This window comes from Geotrypetes seraphini, chromosome 16 (genome assembly GCF_902459505.1).
Source record: "Geotrypetes seraphini chromosome 16, aGeoSer1.1, whole genome shotgun sequence".
NCBI classification, from domain to species: Eukaryota; Metazoa; Chordata; class Amphibia; order Gymnophiona; family Dermophiidae; genus Geotrypetes; species Geotrypetes seraphini.
Genome location: NC_047099.1, coordinates 15,893,152 through 15,917,905, shown reverse-complemented (window position 1 = coordinate 15,917,905; position 24,754 = coordinate 15,893,152). Strand labels below are relative to the sequence as shown.

General features: G+C 39.7%; 2 protein-coding genes across 3 annotated transcripts in view; both read left to right on the top strand.

The window, feature by feature from the left end:
• LOC117349853 (olfactory receptor 5V1-like) overlaps positions 1 to 22,343 on the top strand; it is a 60,793-nt gene extending 38,450 nt beyond the window's left edge. The window contains exons 2-5 of one of the 2 annotated variants that reach the window (XM_033923479.1): positions 2,253 to 2,485; positions 2,879 to 2,939; positions 13,535 to 13,793; positions 20,357 to 22,343. In XM_033923479.1, coding sequence (XP_033779370.1) covers positions 20,372 to 21,295 — 924 coding nt within the window. In that variant the 5' untranslated portion in view covers positions 2,253 to 2,485; positions 2,879 to 2,939; positions 13,535 to 13,793; positions 20,357 to 20,371 and the 3' untranslated portion in view covers positions 21,296 to 22,343. Of the gene's footprint in view, positions 1 to 2,252; positions 2,486 to 2,802; positions 2,940 to 13,534; positions 13,794 to 20,356 lie in introns of those variants that run through there. The other variant, XM_033923480.1, reaches the window with a different exon arrangement.
• LOC117349735 (olfactory receptor 5V1-like) lies at positions 4,488 to 5,411 on the top strand. Its single transcript, XM_033923326.1, has one exon. The coding sequence runs from the start codon at positions 4,488 to 4,490 to the stop codon at positions 5,409 to 5,411; it is 924 nt and encodes a 307-aa protein (XP_033779217.1).
• Positions 22,344 to 24,754: the final 2,411 nt, after the last annotated feature.

Genomic DNA, 24,754 nt, shown 5'->3' with positions numbered 1-24,754 from the left:
TGCGGTATACAAGAATAAAGTTATTATTATTATTATTATTACTTTCTATCAATTCAAAAGGCAGTGGAAGACCTATTTGTTTCTTCAGGCTTCCTTAAAGTTTTGAGGAGATATGAAATGGCTATATTTGGGAAATAATATTTGTGTGTAATGTATGTATTGTGTGGTTTTAACTAGTATGTATGTTTTGACTTGTAAGACAGTTGTAAGTGGGTTAAAAAACTGTAAAGTAAATAAAATAAATATGAGAAAAGGAATGGTTTTGGTCACATCTCAGATGCTCATATGACATGTCAATTTGTGGGTTCTGTACAGGCTAAATTATAGCAAAGAGTTTATGGATCAAAAGGAATTCAGACATCATATACAAGTAGTCACTGCATATTTCCATGTCAACATTGATTAAAACAAGCAAAATTGTCTGAGCATCACAATACCACTTACCATCTTTGGCAACATGGACTATGATGGCACAGGCCACTTGATTTGCCAAGGACCACAGCATCACATTCTGGCAGACCAACATATTACTGTAAAGTGTTGTATAAGTTTGTTCCCTGGCTGTTTTAACCAACATCACACTTGTTGAATGGCAATTGATTTTCAAGTCTCATTAGGCACCAAAAATCTATATACTCTATAGATCAGTTTATAACTTTTAGTTTCAAATCATTGGATAGTTCTTTACTCGATTCTACTGTTATTTTGTTATGTGCCAGTGATACATTACAAAAAAAAAATATCAGTTTTAGCCACACTTTAATTTGATATTTAATCTATATATATAAAATCAGAGGTATGTATGTGTGTATGTATGTGTGTGTGTATGTGCCGCGATCACGCAAAAACGGCTTGACCGATTTGAACGAAACTTGGTATGCAGATCCCTCACTACCTGGGATGATATGTTCTGGGGGTCTCACGGCCCACCTGCACACGTGGGCGGAGCTACAAACATAAAATCAGATTTCACCCATTCATGTCAATGGAAAAAATGTAAAAAGCTGCCATTCTCACAGTAATTCAAAAACGGCTTGACCGATTTGAACGAAACTTGGTATGCAGATCCCTCACTACCTGGGGTGATATGTTCTGGGGGTCTCGCGGCCCACCTGCACACGTGGGCGGAGCTACAAACAGAAAATCAGATTTCACCCATTCATGTCAATGGAAAAAATGTAAAAAGCTGCCATTCTCACTGTAATTCAAAAACGGCTTGACCGATTTGAACGAAACTTAGTATGCAGATCCCTCACTACCTGGGGTGATATGTTCTGGAGGTCTCGCGGCCCACAACTCTATGTTGCTTGCTCAAAGCTGGGTTCACCCAAGAATTTATATGTTCTTGCTCCAGGAGGTGAAACTAAAAATGTTGTTTATAATCACGTTTTGCGTTAGTTGTATTGTATTCATTTTGTCAAATATTTCACATTATAATTTGAATATTGTACTTTTTATTAAGCTGTAAAAAAATAATTTCATTCACCACTATAAAGTATCTTTATTTGAATCCATTTAAAGTGTTATTGCTATAATTAAATACCCGTGCAACGCCGGGGCATCAGCTAGTGGGTTAATAAAATGTTTCTCAGCAGGGAACACCTGGCTTGGCCTCCGTGGGTTCGGGTCACCGGACTGGATGGACCTAGAGTCTGATCCGGCAAAGCCATTTCTTATGTTCTTATTGAACTCTGTGAGAATGAGAGGTATATTATATATATTTTTATCTTCATTTTTATTAATTTTTATGAATTTTAACAGAATAAGAATATTATAATTTTTAAGGTTCTGAATGAACCTTATGGTCTACCTACCCAGGGACCCGATCTCAAAAGATTTGTCCTAGGAATGTAATGATTCCAAGCTTATCAGGATATACATGTAGAAACTCTTGTTCAGCAAAGCAAATAATTGGAACCTGGGCAGATATTCCTCAGTGTGATAATTCCTCAGATACAATTCGCAAATGCTGTGATAGTGAATGTACCTGCTCTATTATTTTTTTAGTATGATATAAGACTGAAGGATAAATAACTCCTGGTTGTACGAGGGTAAATCAAAACATAAAGGCAAAATACATTTGATGGCTTTAATGGAAGTAACTATGAGCAATTGAACATATCACTTTTCTACATAGTTCCCATGTTGTTTTGTTCAACTAACTTCTGCATTCTTACAGACTTTCGTCTGCTTTCAAAGCCAGGTAAGCACTGCTTCCTGTACTTCATCATGTTTTGTCTTTTGCTTTCCAGGTTGTAGTCATGCAATCATGTCTCTCCAGAATACTTGGATCTTCTTCATACCATCTCAGGAACTTGGTCACAACCTCCACACACTGTTTGGGAACCCATCGTTCGCAGACTTTCCTGTATCCCAAGTCATCGTGCATTATGGCAAATGCAGATCTATAGCTGATATCCAAATATGAAGACAATTGAGAAACCATTCTCTAATCAAGGCATCTGCCCTGTCAATGTGCTTTTGTGTGTGTAATGTCGATGGGCGACCAGAACAGCCTTCATTAGTTACACCTATTCTTCCCACTTTAAACCTTTTTGCCCACTCATAAACCTTTCATTGATTCATGATGCTATGTCCATACTGAGTCAATATCCAATGGTGAATTTCCACAGGCTTCACTTCCTCTGCCCAAAGAAAGTGCACTACTGCATGTTGTTCTTTGATGGTGCAATCTTTCAATAGAGCATCCATGTTTCTGACATCATTCTTGCCAAACAACTAAAGACCAAGCACTGCACTGTGCTTGGACAAACTATCCAATAGGCAACGTACAAGCACATATGTTGCATTTCGCTAGCTCTGTTCCAGTTGCCACATACGTTAACAATTTCCTTTCATTTTTTTATTCACCCTATAGATAATTTTTTCACTAATTCATCATTAGATCAAGAGCAACACCTGATGTGAAGCTGCAAGAGGTGAGCCTGAATTATTTTGCTTTGAGAGTTTAGTGGATTTTGGTGGGGTTGTTGCCAGGATCTCTCTCCATACTGGCACTAAATATCCAGGCACTCAAAGACTAATAACGGAGCAATCACATGTAACACATTCAGGGCTTTTCTGTAAACGGGAGCCCAACTTTACAGACCCTTGTGCATGGATGTTTACAGAATTCTAGCAGGGGAGAACATCAGTAAGGCTACTAAATGCTATTCTGTAAGAATGTGTATAAGTTGCATAGTTTGTAAATACATGGAGAGGTATGTGAGGGGGCATTCCCATTGGTGGAGCACTGAGAGGAAATAGGCAGGTCTCCCACTTATATTATATTAACGCACTGTTCATAAGCATTATTAATGCTAGTATATAAATGCATTAACCACTATTGTTTAAGCTTGTGCGTAAGTGACACCTGGATAATAGTTAGGGACACAGATGTGGTTGGAGCAAAGGCATTCCATTCTTGGGGGGCAAGTTGCACACAAAAACTTGGATTCTCTAACTGGTGCCATTGTTGGCAGCCACTTTAAAAGTGGCTGCTTATCGCATGTCAATCAAATGATGGTGTTGGTTAGAGAATCATGCCTCTGGCAAAGATAGGTGCCGGAGGTGCTTTACGACACCTAACGCCACTTCTGGCATTAACCACGCCTACAATGGCATTAGGTGTAGCAATACACTGCTGGAGGAGCAATTCAGGTGTGGTTTTCATTTTGAATTAAAGAATTAAAGTTTTTTTATTTTTAAAATGACATTTGCCATTTAGGTTAGACGGCAGTAGGACTCCTACCAACACCTAGCCTAAGCCACCTTTTAGAGAATCTGGGCCAAAATGTATAAATGTTTTGCAAAATGATTGTGTATTAGGCTAGCATTATATAAGAGGATTTTGGCACTGAGATCCCATTACAAATTTGGGGCTTACAGCATACCCCATGGTGCCCAGTTATATAATGACCCCTGTAACCATTGGATATGCATATCCCTACCGTTTTCACACCATTGCAGTTTTGCAGGACCATTGTTAATGTAACTATGGGCAAATACATGAAAGGCAAACCAATACAGGGTTGTTCTAGTATTATACAATGGAATCTGGTAGCCCACATACTATTGTAAAATAGGTATTTGTTAAATAGCTTTGGGACATCTAAAAGGAGATGCCCACTTACAGAATCTATAATTCATTGTTATTCGCTTAAAATATTGCTACATACATATGAAGGGAGATCAGGATGGCAGTGAACTCTTTGCTGAGGTAATTGGTTTGGGGGTTTTAAAACCTTGGTGGAATGTCAAAAATGTCAAAATTGAAAGCTGTATTCATTTTCATGCAGCTTAAAACACTACCAAAGGTGTCCCTTAAAATGGATAATACATACTTTTACTTGCAATTGTTCTTCATTGATCTGGTTTATTACATCAGTGTTTTTGGAGTATTTTGTATTGTTTGCTCATATTGTTTCCTAATTTCCTTTTTCCTTCATTCTGCCTCTTCTTTTTCTTTGAAACTTTAAAGCAAGGAAATGGTAAATCATACCAGTGTGACAGAATTCCTGATTCTTGGATTCCCAGAGTTTCCAGAACTGCAGCTCCCTCTCTTCACTCTGTTCTCACTCCTCTACCTGATGGCTTTGCTGGGGAACCTCTTTGTTATCTGCATCATTTGTGCTGATCGACACCTCCACACCCCTATGTATTTCTTCCTGGCCAACTTGTCTGCCTTAGATATCTGCTCTTTGACTTCCATTGTGCCAAAACTGTTGGTAATTCTGCTGGCAAAGAACTTTAATATATCTTTTGTGGGGTGCATCCTTCAAATGTACTGCTATACTGTGTGTATATCTACAGAATTTACTCTTCTCACTGCCATGGCATATGACCGTTATATTGCAATATGCAACCCCTTGCGTTACCTCAACATCATGAATAAGAAGGCATGTGCTGTTCTGGCAGCTGCTTCATGGACAGCAGGTTTGTTAGAACCATTACCACATAATTTTGCTATATCCCAGTTCTTTTTCTGTAACTCCAATATAATAAATCACTTTTTCTGTGAAGTTGCAGCTCTGGTGAAAATTTCCTGCTCAGATACTTCAGTAATTCAAACTATGAACTATATTCTAGGGGTATTTATCATCTTCATTCCATTTCTCCTAACCCTAGCATCCTACATGTTTATCATTTCCTCCATCTTGAAAATCCGCTCTTCAAAGGGCAAAAGCAAGGCCTTCTCCACCTGCTCCTCCCACTTTACAGTCATTCTTCTGGCATATGGAACTATGATAGGAGTTTATGTTCACCCTGGGGCAATGGATACTGCAGATCCAAACAAGTTACCTATTGCAGTTTATATAGTCACTCTCCCACTGCTAAACCCTGTAATTTATAGCTTGAGAAGCAGAGAATTAAAAGTGGCCCTGAAAAGAGCCATCATGAAAACCCACTGAAGAATTATGCATCCTTGCCTGACTATGATAGCAGGTATTCTAGAATCCAGTGATCCTTATTTCTAATTCCCTCTCCAATCTGCTCATGATAACTCAGCAACCCAATGGTATCCTGTTTACAGGGACTTATAGAAAACAAGAACCATGTTCTACAAAACATTGAGTGATCTATATTGACACAATGTACAGCTGGCTGCAGTTTTTTGGAACAAAACCACTGAATTAGGAGTTGAATGGAGGATGGTATCCCTCTACAAATACTGTTATTCAAAACATTAATTCTTGTCAGCATTTGGATATAGATAATTTATTTGGGAATTCAAATAGAGGTGACATGATTTTTTATAATTATGAAGCAAAAGAATAGTAAATTGATATAATTTTTATTGAATGAGATTAGAAAGCTTTATATAGAATAACATCAGATTCATCTGGTGTGATATAACATTAGCTGAGCTGATGTCACCTGCTAGTAATATTGAATGGTGGTGTGAGTAAAATAGGGGGGGGGGCAGAGGGTGAGGGGAATATATAAGGGTCTGTAAAATAAGGATTGACAAGATTATAAGAGGAGGTAAGAAAGGGTTAATAGAAATAGCTTATAAGAAAGAAAAAGGATTAGGGAGGTTTCTAAGGTGATTGGGGTGGAGCAGTCATGGGATTGGTTGGATGTTGTGGCAGGCTGGAATGAGTTCTGTGAGGAAAGGGGAACAGCAGAGTAGTTTCTTCAGGAAAAAATTATCCCGCCCATGTGTGCTGATGTTATGTTATGTGTCAGTGTTACGGGGCGTGGGGGGGGGAGGTTTACAGGTTATATGTCGACTTGGGTGGGTTTGGTTGAGCTTATGGGGTTGGGGGGAGGTGGTTGCAGCTTTTGGGTGGGGCAGAAAATGGGGTTTGGCCCAGTTGGATCTGAGAGATGAGTAGTTAATAATATAAATAAATGTAACACTTGTATGCGACACCACTGCGAGAGGAAGCATGGCCTTGAGTCAAATTGGGTCATGTTTGGGGGAGGGGAAGCATGGCCTTGTGTCACTGTGGGTCAGGTTTGGCGGAATGTTATATGTTTAAAGACTTAACGGGAGCTAGTTTTGACACTGAATAGCTCCCTGGGGTGAGGGGGGGGGGTGGAATATGCATTGGGGGGTTTGTTGGTTTTGGACATGGATTGTATTATAAGTGGAGATAATATTCAAAAAAGATAATAAATCTGCGGCCTAATATTTATTCCAATAAAATTGAGTTGTGTGATTATTGATTGATGGTGACTAGCTTTCAGTTGCAGGTGATGGGAATGCAAATGCTAAATGTGGAGCTCATTTTCAAAAACAACATACAAAAGACAGCACAAACCAGCACTAGTCAAAATGTCCAAGTTGGCATTCTCAAAACATATTTTCTAGATATCCTTCTGGTTGTTTTGTGTCTAGTGTGTCTAAATCTTAAGAGGGCATGTTAGAGGTATGATTAAGGTGGGCTTAGAAGTTGGACTCTCGGCAGGAATAATCAAGCCTTTAAAAAACATTCAGGACTTTTTCTAGACATTAAGAGCTAGACCTGTTTTAAAAGCATCTAAATTCCAAAAAGGTTCCCAAACTGACCAGATGACCACTGGAAATGCCTCTCTGGGTAACTATTTTGAAGATGTGGAACATATATGGAGATATCCAAGTTATTCATTTTGATGGTTCGTAATTCCTAAGTGTATTTGCATCGCATAGAGAGATATGTCTATTGAAGATTTGTGGAAAGAAACTTTACTAGTTGTTTAAATATTTCTCAATTCTTAGAATCATCTTAAGATATTATAACTAAGCGTGCAACTTTGTTGGTTACATTTAAGACAAAATTAGAAAAGCAAGCTATTCTTAAACTATATTTTGTTAAAAAGCAAGCCGTGTTTTGTGTTCGAGAGTTTTTCCTGATGTTGCCAGACAGATGCAGTTTCGGAGGAAACAGTTCCTACAGCTTATGCCTAAGGTTTTAGCAATAGGAACTTCTTTCTTCCTTAAATTTCCATGTAAATGTTTAATATCTTATGGAAATGATAAATACTGCATATAGTTGTGGATTCATCTCAATTTGAGAATTTCCAAAAAGATAAACCTTTACTTAAGATAATTTCAGAGACTAATGTTGATGTTGATGATAGGGCCTGTTGCGATAATATTTTGTATAATTTCCTGAAAATTTTTGTTTTTCTTATGCTAAGGTGCAAGACAGCCCCAATGATGTGGACTAGATCAGTAGTAAAGTTTTTCTGTTTTAGTTTATTTCTTTAAGTAGTATTGTGATATACCTATATTTTGTTATCTATGTAACAAATGGAAATAAAGAATACATTTTTTTAAAAAAACCACCAATTTCATATATAAGGCATTCCCCCAGTGGTCACTGACCCCCTCCTGCCACCCAAAAATGTAAAAAACCAAAAAACAATAGTACTGTCCAGCCAATTTGACAGATTCACTTGGCTCACATATGGTACAGCAGAGCAGAAAGGCACTCGAAGGAATACTGCAGAGAATGTCATATTAGAAGTCCCAAGTACAGATGTCAGTATAAGTTGCTTATATTACATGGTGAGCCCTCCAAAACCTACTGTACCTACATAAAGATGATATCTGCAAACATAAGGACTATTGTTGTAGTTTACAGGTGAGTACAGTAAGTTATGGGTGGGTTTTAGAGGGCTCACCATACAATATAAGAAAGTTATACAGACATCTGTACTAGGGACTTTTAATATGACTTTCTCTGCAGTATTCCTTAGAGTGCCCTGCTGTGCTCAGGTATGCTCAGCTGTCTGTGAACAGTTTGCTAAGAATGCTAGCCACTTGAACATCTGAAAAACTTGCTTCTGTGGGGTTTTCATATGGACATCTTTATATTTGAGAATGGCCAAAAAAGATAAGAATATAAGAATAGCCTTACTGGATCAGACCAATGATCCATCTAGCCCAGTATCCCATCCTCTCAGAGGCCAATCCAAGTCACAAGTACCTGGTAAAAACCCAAATGGTAGCAGCATTCCATGCTACTGATCCATGTCTGTCTTACAGCAGACAATGGACTTTTCCTCCAGGAACTTGTCCAAACATTTTTTAAAACCAGCTACATTAACCACTCTTGCCACATCCTCTCTGGTAATGCATGCCAGAGTTTAACTATTCTCTGAAAGAAACAAATATTTCCTCCTATTGGTTTTAAAAGCATTACTCTGTAACTTCGAGTGTCCTCTAATCTTGATGGAGTAAAAAAATCAACCCACTTGCACCTATTCTACAAACTCAGAATTTTGTAGACTTCAATCATATCTCCCCTCAGCTGTCTCTTTTCCAAGCTGAAGAGCCTTAACATCTCCAGTCTTTCCTCATATGAAACGAGTTTCATCCCCTTTATTCATCTTGGTCGCTCTTCTTTGAACCTTTTTTTTTAATAGAAATTTTTCAAATTTTTACAAGCATACAATCTTGTCACAGAAAATAGAGTTACAATAAAGAACAAGTTAAAATAAAGAAAATAATCCTCAAATACAATTATTGTCTCTCTAATAAAACCTAGAAAGGAAGGCAAGAAGTAAGAAAAATACAGAGGAATAAAGGAAATATAATTAAAAAGAAAAGCTTGATTTCCAATTGATGGGTATGAGTGATAATTATCAATTAATTTCTACTTCATCAACCTTTGAGGGTGTAGAGATTGCTATTGGAACTGGAGGTTTCTTTGATTCAAGAAAACTTTTCAGGTGATCAGGGTTAAAGAATACATATGTTTTCTCCTCCAATTTAATAATGCACTTACAAGGAAATTGCAAAAAAAAAAGTCCCTTTAAGGTCTACTACCTGAAATTTTAAGGCTAAAAAAGCCTTTCTTCTCTGTTGAATAGACCTACAGAGGTCAGGAAATATTTTAACTGAATAGCCCTTAAATTTGAACCTTTTTATAGTACTGCTTAGATGTACTAAGGGCCAAAATGTCTATATAGATCATTTAGAAAAAGAAAACAAAAAAAAAAGATGTCTTGAGAATGGACATTTTCTCTACTGGATTTTTGGACATCTTTCCCAAAACTTGCAAACTCAGACTTAGACATCCTATAGAAAATGCCTCTCTGTGTAATAATTTTGAAGAAGTGGAACATATATGAAGATATCTAAGTTCTTTATTTTGATGGTTCTTAACTCCTAAGTCGGGGGTCGGCTCTTTTCCAACTTTGCTGCGGCTCCGGTAGTGTGTCACGCAAGCATGCAGCTTACAAGTCCGGCGTCGCGGCGGGAAATAGCCATGCTGAGCAGTGAGCTCAGCACATACACAGATGAAAGCCTTGCTTGCTTATTGGTCCGGCGGCCCCGCCCCGCCGTGCCGCCGGACCAATCAGCACGCAAGGCTTTCATCTGTGTAGTGCTGAGCTCACTGCTCAGCATGGCTATTTCCCGCCTCGACGCTGGACTTGTAAGGTGCACGCCTGAAAAAGAAATCATCCTGGCCGGGGTCGGTGTCATGCTCCGGAGATCTACAGCCTTCCTATCTCCCTCTCCCTTCTACCTGCTTCCGGCCACATCCCCTGCTCCGCGGCTCTCTTCGGCAACTCAGCAGCAGCGATCGACACAAGCTTCTGACGTCGGGGCCTACCCTCTGCGAGTCCCGCTTGTTTCAACTTCCTTTTTCTACAAAGGCGGGACTTGTAGAGGGAAGGCCTCGATGTCGGCAGCTTGTCTTGATCACTGCTGCTGACGAGTTGCTGAAGAGAGCCGCGGAGCAGGGGGGTGTTGCCAGGTGCAGGTAGAAGGGAGAGGGCCAGATGCAGGACTCGTGGGTGAGGGAGCAGAAGAGAGAGAGAAAGAGAGAGGGGAGGGAAACAAAAGGAAATATTTCATACTGGGCTGGGCCGGAGTGGAGGGAGGGTGGAAAGATTCTAGCTACAGGGTGCAGTAACAAAGGAAAAGGGGGGGAAAGCTGAAAATGGAGATAGTGACACAAAGAAGAGAAAGGGTAAGCAGGACCTACTGAATAAGGATAGAGATACAGAGGGGACATGAAGAGGAGGTGAAATAGAGACATAGAAGTAATGCTGAAAAAGTGGGGGGGGGGATAAAGACATTGAAAGGGCAAATGGTGAACATGGGGTAAAGACAAGGATAGAGACAAATGAAGATTCTGAAAAAGTGGTGAGATAGGGATATAGGTGAGATGGACACAAAGAAGGGTGATGCTGGAAAATAGGTGGAATGGTAATTCTGACAGACACAGAAAGGAAATGCTGGATCAAGGAGAGATGGGGCTCAGGCTGGATGGAATGAGGAGAAATGCCTTGTTGGCCCGGAACTTCCTCTCCTACGTCAGAATTGACGTCAGGGAGCGGAATGCTGGTCAGCGCGATGCTTCTGCAGGGAAAGCTTGGGACGGCGGTGGCTTGGGGGCTATTCCCCGATGGCGGTGGCAGCAAACCGAGTGGCTTGGGGGAGGGCACGGAGAAAGAAAGAAAGGGGGCAGACAGAGACAGAAAGAAGGGGGAACAGGGAGACAGAAAGAAAAAGTTGGGGGAGAGAATGAGGTCTGGAGGAGAGGAAACATACAGGAGGCTGAAAGAAAGGAAGAAAGATTGGATGCACAGTCAGAAGAAGAAAGTGCAACCAGAGACTCATGAAATCACCAAATAGCAAAGGTAGGAAAAATGATTTTATTTTCAATTTAGTGATCCTGTATATAGCATTAAGATAAGAAACAATATATGCAGTGTTAGATTTGTTTTATAATGGTTTTGCGGCTCCAAGTTTTTTTTTCTTTTCGAAAACGGGTCCAAGTGGCTCTTTATGTCTTAAAGGTTGCAGACCCCTGTCCTAAGTGTATTTGCATTGTCTAGAGCAAGGGTAGGCAATTCTAGTCCTTGAGAGCCATAGACAGATCAGGTTTTCAGGATATCCACAATGAATATGCTAATAGAAAACCATGTCTTTCATACACACAGGACACAGAACTACCCTCACCCAGTATGGAATAAGTAATCAAGTTTCAAGTTTATTAGGTGTTTATATACCGCTTATCAAGGTTATCTAAGCGGTTTTACAATCAGGTACTCAAGCATTTTCCCTATCTGTCCCGGTGAGCTCACAATCTATCACAAACTAACCCCCCCCCCCCCCCCACACACACACACACACACACTTTTTACAAAAGCATAGAAGAGATTTTTAGAGCTGGCTGGTGGGCTGAATGTTCTGCGCTGTTCTGATGATCATAGGAATTATTTGACCATCGGAGCAGTGCAGAGCATTCAGCATGCTGGCTTGTGCTACAAACCGAATCAATGGTACAGTGGTGCATATCCCCCAATGCTGAGCAAAATATAAAGATAGCAGATATAAATTTGAAAAAAGAGAAATAGCAAATAACTTTAAAAATTAGCAAATAAAAATAAAACAAAAAATGGAAAATGCGATAATACCATTTTATTGGACCAATACATTTTTAAATTTGCTTTTAGAGGTCAAACCCTCTTTCCTTAGGTCAGTAAAGTATGAGGGTCATTTCATAAATAATGCACACTATCATTTTTAATTTACATATTTTATTTTTTCCAAGTATTTCTTTACAGTCCTTCAATATAGTCTCTCTGCTTTGCTATAATTGAGTCCCAACATCTGGGAAGCTTCATTATTCCATCCAAGACACCATTTTTGTTCAGCTGCCGAATGGCAGATTTGGTCAGATTTGTCTGACAAGAACTACCTCATGTTGCCTCAGGTCCTGTAATTCACTGGATTTCAGAAACTTCACTATTCTCTTTTTTAAATTTATTTATTTATAACCTTTTCCAATTTTCAAGCATTACAAAATTCTCCAACTTGTGGGAAATAAAAGATCTTTCCTTGACCATTTCCATTTGGACAGTCTTTACTTCCTTTAAACTTTCTTCTTGTTTCTCCAATTTTTCACTCCTTGCTGCTCCACCTTGTAATAGATAGTCCCATAGTCAGTTTTAATAGGTAAAAGACTCAATTTAAGGTTGATGGCCTTCCAAAGTGCTTCCATGTCTATTTTCTCTGGTCTTTTTAACTCCCTAAAACTGATGATATTCCCTGCAGAAGCTCCTCTCACCTCTCCTTCAATGGTGATAGGGGTTAGCTGACCAACTTCTCCAACACCACCAAGCTAGAGCTCCAGTGATGGCGTCCCTCTTCTGCTGGAGTCCAGTCTTCCCACACCAGGTTGCTGAGCTCCTTGCACCTCTCTTCACCATTTCACTTCCAGGTTGGGGAAGAATTGATCTTTGCTCCAGGTTCAGAAATGCCCAGGCAGCTCCTGCACTGAATTCCCCTGAAAACTCTGGGCTCACCCCCATGATAGATGGATTCTCCTCAGCTGAGCAGGCAAAAGTGCTCAATATCATCGGTTGAGTCAAGAGCTGCAGGGTCCTGAGCACTGGAGGGTTAGAGCGGACGGTCCCCTTTCTGTTCCCCATATCAGGTCAGAGTAGCGCTACAGCGTTAAGTTTTTAAAAGAAGAAAAACTCTTGCAGCTTGCTGTGACCCACTTAAGCGTCCATCCTCGACGCCATCTTGATTCAACTTCACTATTCTATGTTTTAAAAATAATTTCCATTCATTTACTTACCATAGAAGTTAGATTTACTGGCCTACTGGCCATCTCCAGTTCCTCTAGTACCACTCCCAATTCAGAGAAGCATTGAAAAGGTCAGCAAGTGGAGCCACCAGAACTTCCCTAAGTTCCTTCAGTACACTCAGTACAGTTATCAATTAGAAAGCAGATAGATAATATAGCACATTTTCTGCATGAATAGCTTTGAATTAATAAAATTTCATGAAACTAACCCCCTCTTTTACAAAACTGTGATAGCAGTTTCTAGCATGGGGAGCCACGCTGAATGGCCCGTGCTGCTCCCAATGCTCATAGGAACTCAGTGAACATCGGGGGCAGCGCGGGCCATTCAACACGGCTCTCCGTGCTAGAAACTGCTATTGCAGTTTCGTAAAAGGAGACCTAAGAGTCAGATTATAATTTTTTATCTTTATTTTTAATATTTATGTATTTTAAAAGAAGAATAAAATAATATAATTTTTATGATTGTGAATGAACTTCATGGTCTGTCTGTCTAGGGAATATAATGACACAACTCATCAGGATATTCCTGCACAGATGTAGAAACTCTTGTTTAGGACGGAGAATGAATGGAGCCTGTGCTGATATTCCTCAGTGAGATAATTCCTCAGATACAGTTTGTAAATGCTGTGATGATGAATTTATTTGTTCTGGTATGACATAAGCCTGAAGGATAAATGACTTTCTGGATGTAGAACATTCCTGCATTCATTCATCATTAGATCAAAAGCAACCCCTGATGTGAGGCTGAAGGAGGTAAGACTGAATTTTCTTTCATTAAAGAGGTTTTTGTTTGGGGGAAGTAGATGGTAATGGGACTGTTATACATAATTAGAAGCCAGATCATAGAACTGCAAAGAAGATTTAGACTGATAAAATGAGAAAATGAATGTAAATATTTCAGATTGAACTGTGCATACTTTATTGCCAACACCAGGAAATCATATCTAACACATACAGAGTCATTTTGTAACTGGGAACCCACCTTTACAGACCCTTGTGTATGGAAATATACAATATTTTAGCAGGAAAAACATCATTAGGGCTACTATACTGTATATGAGGGTTTGATGAATTTCTCAGCCCAACCAACAATATTGAGGCAGTCTCTGTCGAGGGCTATACACTTACTCCCCCCCCCCTCCATTTTTTACAAAATGCGATAGCAGTTTGTAGCGCAGGGAGCCGCTATGTGTGTCGGGAGCAACGCAGGCCATTTAGCGCAACTCCCTGCGCTACAAACTGCTATTGCAGTTTCGTAAAAGGGAACCTTAGTCAAGCAATTTTCCACTTTTTTAATTGTCAGAAAAATATGGAACAAAAAAAGTGGGACAATCTCCATTGAGGATGAGCATTTAGTCTAGTGATTTTCCACTTTTTTGTTCTATCAGAAAAATATGGAATGAAAAAATATTATATCTCTCGATGGATACTGCCCCAACTTTGTTAGTTGGGCTGAGAATGTTTCAATTGCCCCTCATAATATTCTGTATCAATTTGTATAATTCACATGTGCATGGATGCAAGGGAATGTATGCAAGTAGGCGTACCCATCCATGAAACATGGGGGAGGGTGATTCTATAACATTCTATGACAAGATGTCCATAGTAATGCACTGTTTATTTGCATTAATGCTGAGGAAAGTATCACTAGTTTGCATAAATGCATTACCCCTTGTGTTGTGACATCGGCTTTGCCTTTCTTTTGTTTTGCACTTTTGTCTAAGCCTGTATGCAACTCACATGTACATAAGTGCTAGGTATATAGACATAGGGAGAGCAAGGGCAGTCCATTGGTAGGGGGAAAGTTGCACACAAAGGGGCTCATAATCGAAAGAGAAAAATGTCCAAAAACCAGCCTAAGTCGGCACTTGGACGAACATTTTTCAAAAACGTCCAAGCGCCGATAATCAAACCGGGTTTTGGACGTATTTCTAAACGACTTAGGCCCTCATAGTGCCGCTCAACGTCCAAAGCTAAACGGGGCATTTTGGGAGGCGTGTCGAGGGCGGGAGTTGGGCGGGATGTGGGCTGGCTTAGACTTAGTTGTACAGCATGTATAACCAAAAGTAATACAGCCCACGATCGACGGAACTTGGACATTGTGACTTAGACCATTTGAAACATGGTCTAAGTCACAAAAACCCACCTAAATTTACCAGATATGCACTGAAAACACATAAAACAGACCCCCACACACAATCCCAGTGGTCACTGACCCCCCCCCATCCCCATAAAAATTTTAATCACATCTTTAAAATTCAGCCTCCAGACCATCATCACCTGGCCGCCTGGCATAGGAAAGCCTAGTCGTCCAACACAGAGGCAGCTTAAGTCGTTAGGGACCCATAGAAAGGAGGACCCATGCCCATAAGCCCCTGTAATCACTGCATTGATACTTAAACATGTGCACTGCCTTATACAGCCCCAAAACCCTTTTTTACTGGCATATAAGTGGCTCCTGCAGCCATAAGGGCTATTGGGGTGGTAGACAAGTGAGTCTAGGGAATTCTGGAGGTGGTTTGGGGGCTCGCCATCACCTATAAGGGAGCTGTAGTGAGAAGAAGCCATGGCACCCTGTTTGTGAAGTTCAGAGCAGTGCCCTGTAAGGTACCCCACTATTTAGGTGCCCTGTCTTGGTGTTCTGTCCATCACTTTGCAGGCCCCTCCCATGTCCAACAGGGCTTGTTCTAGACATTTTGGACTTGGACGGACAGTTGGACGAAAATGTGCTTTAAAGATCAACGTTTTAGTGGCTTGGACGATCAGATCTTCAGGACGTATAATTGGACGATTTTTGAAAGTCAAAAGACGTTGGATGTCTCTTTCAAAAATGGGAATTAGGCTCTTTTTGACTTTGGATGACTTGCGAAATGGACATAAACGGACTTAGATGTCCCTTTCGATTATGCCCCTCCACATGTATAAGAACATAAGAACATAAGAAGTTGCCTCCACTGGGTCAGACCGAGGTCCATCTCGCCCAGCGGTCTGCTCCCGCGGCGGCCCATCAGGTCTGCGACCTGTGAAGTGGTTTCTGACCACTTTTATAACCTACCTCAAGTTCTATCTGTACCCCTCTATCCCTTTATCCTCCAGGAACCTATCCAAACCCTTCTTGAACCCCTGTACAGAGTTCTGGCCTATCACTTCCTCCAGAAGCGCGTTCCATGTGTCCACCACTCTCTGCATAAAAAAGAACTTTCTAGCATTTGTTCTAAACCTGTCCCCTTTCAATTTCTCTGAGTGACCCCTAGTGCTTGTGGCTCCCCTCAGTTTGAAGAATCTATCCTTAAGGATTTTGAAGGTTTCTATCATGTCCCCTCTAAGTCTCCTCTTCTCCAGGGAGAACAGCCCCAGCATTTTTAACCTGTCAGCGTATGGAAAATTTTCCATACCTTTTATCAGCTTAGTCGCCCTCCTCTGCACTCCCTCGAGTACCGCCATGTCCTTCTTGAGGTACGGCGACCAGTATTGAACACAGTACTCCAGGTGCGGGCGCACCATTGCGCGATACAGCGGCATGATGACTTCCTTCGTCCGGGTTGTGATACCCTTTTTGATGATGCCCAGCATTCTGTTTGCTTTCTTTGAGGCTGTCGCACATTGCGCCGATGGTTTCAGTGATGAGTCGACCATCACCCCCAAGTCCCTTTCCAGGTTACTCACCCCTAGCAGTGTTCCCCCCATTTTGTAGTTGAACATCGGGTTCTTTTTCCCTACATGCATGACCTTGCATTTCTCCACGTTAAAACTCATTTGCCACTTTTTTGCCCAGTCTTCCAGTCTCGTTAGGTCCTTTTGTAGGTCTTCACAGTCTTCCGTGTTTCTAACCCTGCTGCAGAGTTTGGTGTCATCAGCAAATTTGATAACCTCACATTTTGTCCCCGTTTCCAGATCGTTAATAAATATATTGAATAGTAGAGGTCCCAGCACCGACCCCTGCGGAACTCCGCTCGTGACCCATTGCCAATCTGAGTATTGGCCCTTGACTCCAACCCTCTGTTTCCTGCCCGCTAGCCAGTGTTTGATCCATCGGTAGATATCCCCTTGCACCCCGTGGTTCCACAGTTTTTTAAGTAGCCGTTCATGTGGTACCTTGTCGAAGGCTTTTTGGAAGTCAAGGTAAATGATGTCTATAAATATTTGGCACATTGATTGTGTATTATAGTAGCATTCTATAAGGGCAGTTTTATAATTACCCTGGTAAATCTCAGCTTCACACATCCCAACACAGTTCTGCCAGGTCTAGAGTTAGTTTAACAGTGGGCATTTATAATTAAGAGGCACCAATGATGGATTGTCCTAGTATTTTACCATGGAATCTGGTGGTCCAGATGCTATAATGCAGTGTTTCCCAACTTGGTTCTGTAGTACCCCCTTACCAGTCAGGTTTTCAGGATATCCACAATAGGCATGAAAGAAATTTGCATTTAATGGAGACAGTGTATGTCAATCAAGTTTATGCATATTGTAATAGAAGAGGTATAGTGGCACCTAAAAGGAGATTCTCTCTTAAACAACAGTTGAATCAGTAACTAACTGTTAGTCACTTAAAATGCACAGTAAAGAGTATACTGATCACAGGAGGAAATAGGAGAGTGATACCCAACCACAGAGAGGAGGGAGGAGAGAGACACCTGACCATAGGGGAAAGAGAAAGTAATGGGTACCCATTGAGAGGAAGGGAAGGGAAAAGAAGGGAAGGGAGATCATTATGTGCATGAATGAACTATAAAATATCTTTTGTGGGATTCATTCTACGGATATACTGCTAAATGTTATCTATAGCTACAGAATATGCTCTTCTCACTGCCATGGCATATGACCGCTGCATTGCAATATGCAACCTCTTGCAATACCTCAACATCATGAATATGAGGGCATGTTCTGGCAGGAGCCTCATGGATAGTAGAATCATTGCCACATAGCATTGTTGTATCCCAGTTGCCTTTCTATGATGCCAAGTTCCAAGTTTCCAAGTTTATTCAATATTTGATTAATCGCTTATTCAACATTCTAAGCGATGTACATAGTATAATAATAACATACGTTGATAGAGGGAGACTGACAATTTCATATAAAAAAAACCCCGAAAACAAAACACTTAAGACAGACATGGAATACAAAGGGGAAGGAGAAGGGAAAGAAATACAATTTTGAAAAGGCTAAAGAAAACATTTATGGTAAACAACATTAGGAAAGGAAGAACAGAGGGAAGTCGAAGTAGAACATATAAGATCTATAAAAAACTTTGGTCGGGTCCCACGCTGCTCCCGACACTCATAGGAACTCAATGAGCATCGGGAGCCGTGCAGTCCACTCAGCGCGGCTCCCCGCGCTAGAAACTGCTATCGCAGTTTCGTAAAAGGAGGCCTATGTTTTCTAGAGGTTGGAAAAAGCCTCAGAAATAGATTGCACATTATTCAGAGTGATCTGAAAAGTTTGATCATGTCACCCCTTTTTTTCCATGAATTGCATTGGATGCCAGCTGAGGCTCATGTTAAATTTAAATTTGGTTGCATTTGTTATAAGGCATTGTTTGGCGTTGCACCTGATTATCTTGTGGATTTGTTCACATTTGTAACACGCATACTGTATTTACCTTTTCTTCAGTCAAAGGTTGTCAATATAAGAAATATCATTCACATCTTCTGTCCATTTCAAGCTACAATATAGGATAAAGATTTGAATTCTCTAATAGCGACCTCTTGCTCATAGCATTTTGGGAGACAATTGAAAATGTATTTGTTTACAAGATTTTTAGGAAATTAATGTATCACATTCAACTGTAACTGTATATTCAACTGTATTATTCTATTTTATAAACCACATAGAACTTAATGGTATTGCAGTATAGGAATAAATTTTTATTATGTTTATAGGAGCAATTAATCTCATTAAAAAAGAGATAACACTTTCAGTGTAAGTGCATTAGCTCCAGCACCAATCATTGGCATAAAAAACTTCCCCCTCCAGTATAAAAGATAGCATGTCAGCAAACAGCAGAGACAACAGTCCACTAATAGCAAAAAAAAGTTGTATCAGGAACCTAATATCAAAAACAAAAGTCTTTATTGGAAAGGGTGTAATGACTTAACAAGAGCCATGAGTCGTTATACTGTAATGGTAAAATACCACGGCATTGTTATGTTTTATGTGACTGATGTGCTTCATGCTTTCTAATTTGTATTAAAAACCTGTGCTGTGGCATTTTGCCATTACAGAATAATGACTCCTGATGGAGGACTTACGGTCAATACACAGCTCCTGTTCAGTTATTATAACATTTCTAATAAAGACTTTTATTTTTGATATTGGATTCCTGATGTATTTATTTATTTGGTTTTATATGTCATCCTCCCTGGAGAGCTCAGAATGGGTTACAAGTTTACATACGTATTAAAATATATTTATACAAGGTGATGGCAAACATGGCATGACATGACATTGACACAGATGGCAAAACATAGTTAACAAAGAGTGGTAAAACATAACATGAATGAGCAAAACAGGAGAGTCACCTCCACTAGACAATAGAACACAAGAACAGTAGAGATATCAAAAAACAACAGATGAGCTGATGTGCTTAACGACTTTCTTTTATTCATTCAATGACTCAACATGTACATGTTTTGGCCCTGACACCCCCTGGCTGCTGGAAGCTACTAGGCTATGCCAGAAACCTGTATACTGCTGTATTAGGACTGTCCATAACATCCAAAGCTATCACACAGGCAAGAACATGTGATTAACCATGCTTCCGGCAGCCATTGGGTGTCAGCGATATCTATGTAATATGATATCAGCTTGCTTTATGGTAACTGTCACTGAGGTCCACATGCCATTCTGGAAGATCTTAGTGAGATTCTGGCATCATTGGAGGAATCTTCTCAACAACAGGCTCCTGATGCAGGCCAGTTGTGCCGAAATATGTACATGTCAAGTCATTGAATAAATGAACATCAGCTCACCTGTTGTTTTTGGACATCTCTACTATTCTTGTGTGAAAAACATAACATGACACACATGGAGGACTATCTCTATTGTTTGGTGACCCACTCATTTTTACAGAGATTGTTGTTCGGTCTTTTCCCATGGCAAAGATACATTTAAGCCTGTATTTCATTTTCATACGGCCAGTTAAGTGATACTATCAAAGGTGGCCCCTATAAATTATAAGACACATTATACTTATATGTGGTCCTAGTTGATCTGGTTTATTGCATCAGTGATTTTGGAGTATTTTGTAATATGTTTGGACCCAATGTTTTCTAATTTATATCTGTTTTTCTTCTTTCTGTTTGCTTTCCTTGAAGATTTAAAACAGTGAGATGGTAAATCATACCAGTGTGACAGAACTCCTGATTCTTGGGTTCCCAGAGTTTCCAGAGTTGCAGTTCCCTCTGTCCACTATCTTCTCACTCCTATACCTGATGGCTGTGCTGGGGAACCTCCTCATTATCTGCATAATTTGTGCCGATCGACAACTGCACATCCCCATGTATTTCTTCCTGGCCAACTTGTCTGCCTTAGATATCTGTTCTTTGACTTCCATTGTTCCAAAAATGTTGACAATTCTGCTGGCAAAGAACTATAATATATCTTTTGTGGGATGCATTCTACAGATGTACTGCTATATGTTGTGTATAGCTACAGAATATGCTCTTCTCACTGCCATGGCATATGACCGCTACATTGCAATATGCAACCCTTTGCGTTACTTCAACATTATGAATATGAGGGCATGTTCTGTTCTGGCAGGAGCTTCATGGATAGTAGGTTTAGTAGAATCATTGCCACATAGCATTGTTGTATCCCAGTTGCCTTTCTGTGACTCCAATGTAATAAATCACTTCTTCTGTGAAGTCACAGCACTGGTGAAACTTTCTTGCTCAGATAACTCAATAATTCAAGCTATGAATTACATATTAGGGTTATTTGTACTCTTCATTCCATTTCTTCTAATCTTTACATCCTACATATTTATCATTTCCTCCATCCTGAGAATCCACTCTTCAAAGGGCAAAAGTAAGGCCTTCTCTACCTGCTCTTCCCACCTTACAGTCATCCTTCTGGCATATGGAACTATGATAGGAGTGTATATGAACCCTGGGTCAGTGGATTCTGTAGATCAAAACAAGTTACCTATTGCAATGTATATAGTCACTCTCCCACTTCTAAACCCTGTGATTTATAGCTTGAGAAGCAGAGAGTTAAAAGTGGCTTTGAAAAGAGTCATTGTGAAGAACCACTAAGGACCTGTGTATCTTCCCATGAACATGCTCTAAAGTGCTGTGGTTCCTATTCCTAATCCCCTCACTGGTCTTGTATACTGGGACTTATATAATATAACAACCATGTTGTTCTACAAAACATTGATATATATTGACACAATGTACAGCTGACTATAGGTTTTGAACAGTGCCATTGAAACAGGTGTTGAATGTAGGATTTGATCTTTCTAAAATGGCTAAGACTCAAAACATGAATTCATGGGAGTATCTGGATATGATAACTTATTTTGATAATTAAGAAGCAATATAAATTGATATAATTCTTATTGAATGAGATAAGAAACCTTAATATTGACTGTGGCCTGGCTTCTCTATATAGCACCGTTATCGGTGGCTGCCTTAAAAGCGGATGCCGATCGCCTATCAATCACGCGATGGCACCGTTTAAAGAATCGCGCCAGCAATGTAGGCCAGTGTTTTCAATGTCTACATTTCTGGCACCTCTTTTGATGTGAATCACGCTTACAGAGGCCTAATGCCACTTTTGGCATTAAAATCACTATTTCAATGTCTCAAATCATGAGTTTACTACTCTGCGATCTTCAGACCACCACCGGATAATATAACTCCGAATAGTTCCAATCCTCATCAATCCCATTGATTTGTTAGACTGGCATTGTTATTACTTTTTCTTCTTTTTTACTTTTTTGCAAAGGGGGCATGTTTCTATCTGGCCCTGTAAAGTATGACATCAGGGGAGTGGCCTGTTTAAATAGCATCAAAAAAACACTGCAGCCATTTTGGCTCAGAGGAAGACACAGTGAAGAATGAGTTGAACTCAATGACGATAAGAACTTCAAGGCAGTGATAGTTCTGAAGATAATAATGTGGGATTGATGATCGAGTAGTTACTTGCTAATTTCAATTATTTTATATTTTCAGTACTACCCCGCCTTGAAAAGGTTTGTGAAACGCATCGGCATATTTTTTTATTTGGTTAATGGTTTGATTGCCGTACTGAATGTAAGCAATCTTTGAGCCCTATAATTTGACTATTGATGACCTCATTTCAGCGCTATAGCTTTCAGTTTCTTATGTAATTATTAGTATTTTTTTTTTATTGTTTCGCCATTTTTTCTTTGATTCTTGGATCCTAAGTTGAGGACTTGAGCATAAATTATAAATTCATTAACTTATGAGTTATATTTACATTGTATTTAATATCTATTCTATTATTGCTTCCTGTACAAGTGTAATACTTGAAATTTAAATTGAAAATCAATAAAAGATTTAAGCATAAAAACTTTAAATCTAATCTTAAAACATTTCTTTTCAGAGATGTGTTTGAGATTTATACTTAATTTTTAATTCAAAATCTCAGACATCAGGCCTTACATTAATGATTCCTTTTGTGCCTTTTGTTTTTTTTACCTCCCCTTTCATTTATTTTATGCAATGTATTCTCCCCATTTGCCCATCTGTATCATGTTGTGTCTTTATGGTAATTGTGAATTTGTTCCCTTTATTTTAGTTTTTAATCTTTTTAAAACTTTGGAAACCACTTTGACTATAAAAGCGGTATATCAAGATTTAAATAAACTTGAATGTTGGCTGCTTGGATGTCTGAAAAACTTGTTTTTTGTGTTTTTCATGTGGACATCTTTATATTCGTGAATGGCCAAAAAAGATAGACGTACTAAGGGCCAAAATGACTAGATACGTCAGGCTGTTCTATGTTTTGATGTACAGTGTTGTCTATGTCTTTTAGTGCTATAGAAATGATTATTATTCTTAGTAGTGTTTAAAAAAAAAAGATATCCTGCAATTTTGAAAATGAACATTTTTTCTACTGGATTCCTTTCTCAAAACGTCCAAACTCAGACTTAGACGTCCTATTGAAAATGCCCCTCCACGTGACTGCTGGCAGGCATTGTTAGCGCTGCTTTTTCTGTGATCTTATCTGTCCACTGGTTAGCTAGGAGCACAGATTAAGATTATCGCGCACTAGCCCCGTGCTACATAAAAAATACTAACGCCAGCTCTATGGAGGTGTTAGCGTGTAGCGTGTGCTAGAACTGCTAGCGCAGTTTAGTAAAAGGAGCCCTAAGTTCCACTATATATCTGCAGCCAGCCAACTGGGCACAACTCAAATGGGAAGGACCCTCTCTCATGCCCCCTGAAATCACTTTGAATATCAGAATACTAATGTAACTTGCTGTGCTGATTAAAGGAGACATTGAAAGTAAAAAGGAGAGGGAAGCTGAGAAAGGCTTTTTGCAAGAAAATGCTCCTGCTCGAAAGGCGGGCAAAATGATGGATGTTTTGATGCGTCCATCCTACTCACCAGATTTTGCTTCCTCGAAATTAACAGGGCAATCGTACCCATAACTCTATAACTTGGTGCCTGCATTTACCTTCTCCTTTTATTTATAAATGCACACCTACCCTCAAAATCATGAGCAGTATATGGCAGTTCACACAATCCACCCAATTCCATAAAATAGTGCTCTGAATGGCACAGGGACATTGTTTTGTTTATTTATTCAATTTTCTATACCGTTCTCCCAGGGGAGCTCAGAACAGTTTACATGCAGGTACTCAAGCAGTTTTCCCTGTCTGTCCCGGCGGGCTCACAATCTACCTGGGGCAATGGAGGGGGGGGGGAAATTAAGTGACTTGCCCAGCGTCACATGGAGCAGCGTGGGTTTAAACCCACAACCTCAGGGTGCTGAGGTTGTAGCTTTAACCACTGCGCCACACTCTCCCCACACTTCTCCGCCCCCATGGGAACTCATTTTCCCATCCCGTCCCAGTGAGTTCTTTTTCTGTCCCTGACCCATTCTTGCAAGCTCCAACCTCATCTGTACAAGCCTCAAACACTTTGAAATCATAAATGTTTGAAGTTTGTGCGGTTAAGGCAGAGCTTACATGAATGGGGCGGGACCAGGAACAGTGACAAAACTTGCCGGAACAGGACGGGGAAATTGTTTCCTGCAGAGATGGGGGACAAATTAGTCCCCGTGTCATTCTCTACTCAAAACTGCACACACAAATTTGGTTGCTGACCATAAATTTCTTTTTTTTAATTAAAAAATTTGTATATCGCCTAAGTTCTAAGCGGTTTCCAAGCAGTAACGATTCATAAAATTAAATGGCTTTCAAACATCTTATCCACATACAACATACAGTATTTTCTGCAACCTACATACAAGCAATAAGTTTAAGTTTCAAGTTTATTTAAAAATTTGATTTGATCACAATATCATAATCCAATGCGATTTACAAATAATAGTAAAATCAGGGTAAGAGAAAAAAAACCCCACAAAAATTGTTAAAACTAAGACACTACAGAACACAAGAGGAAGACAGGTTTAATTACAATTCATAAACAAATAAAATGAGCATAGAGGTTAAAACAGTAGGATGGGAATAGTTAACCACTTAATTTTCATTTAGAGGATTTTAGTCCACTATAGGGTG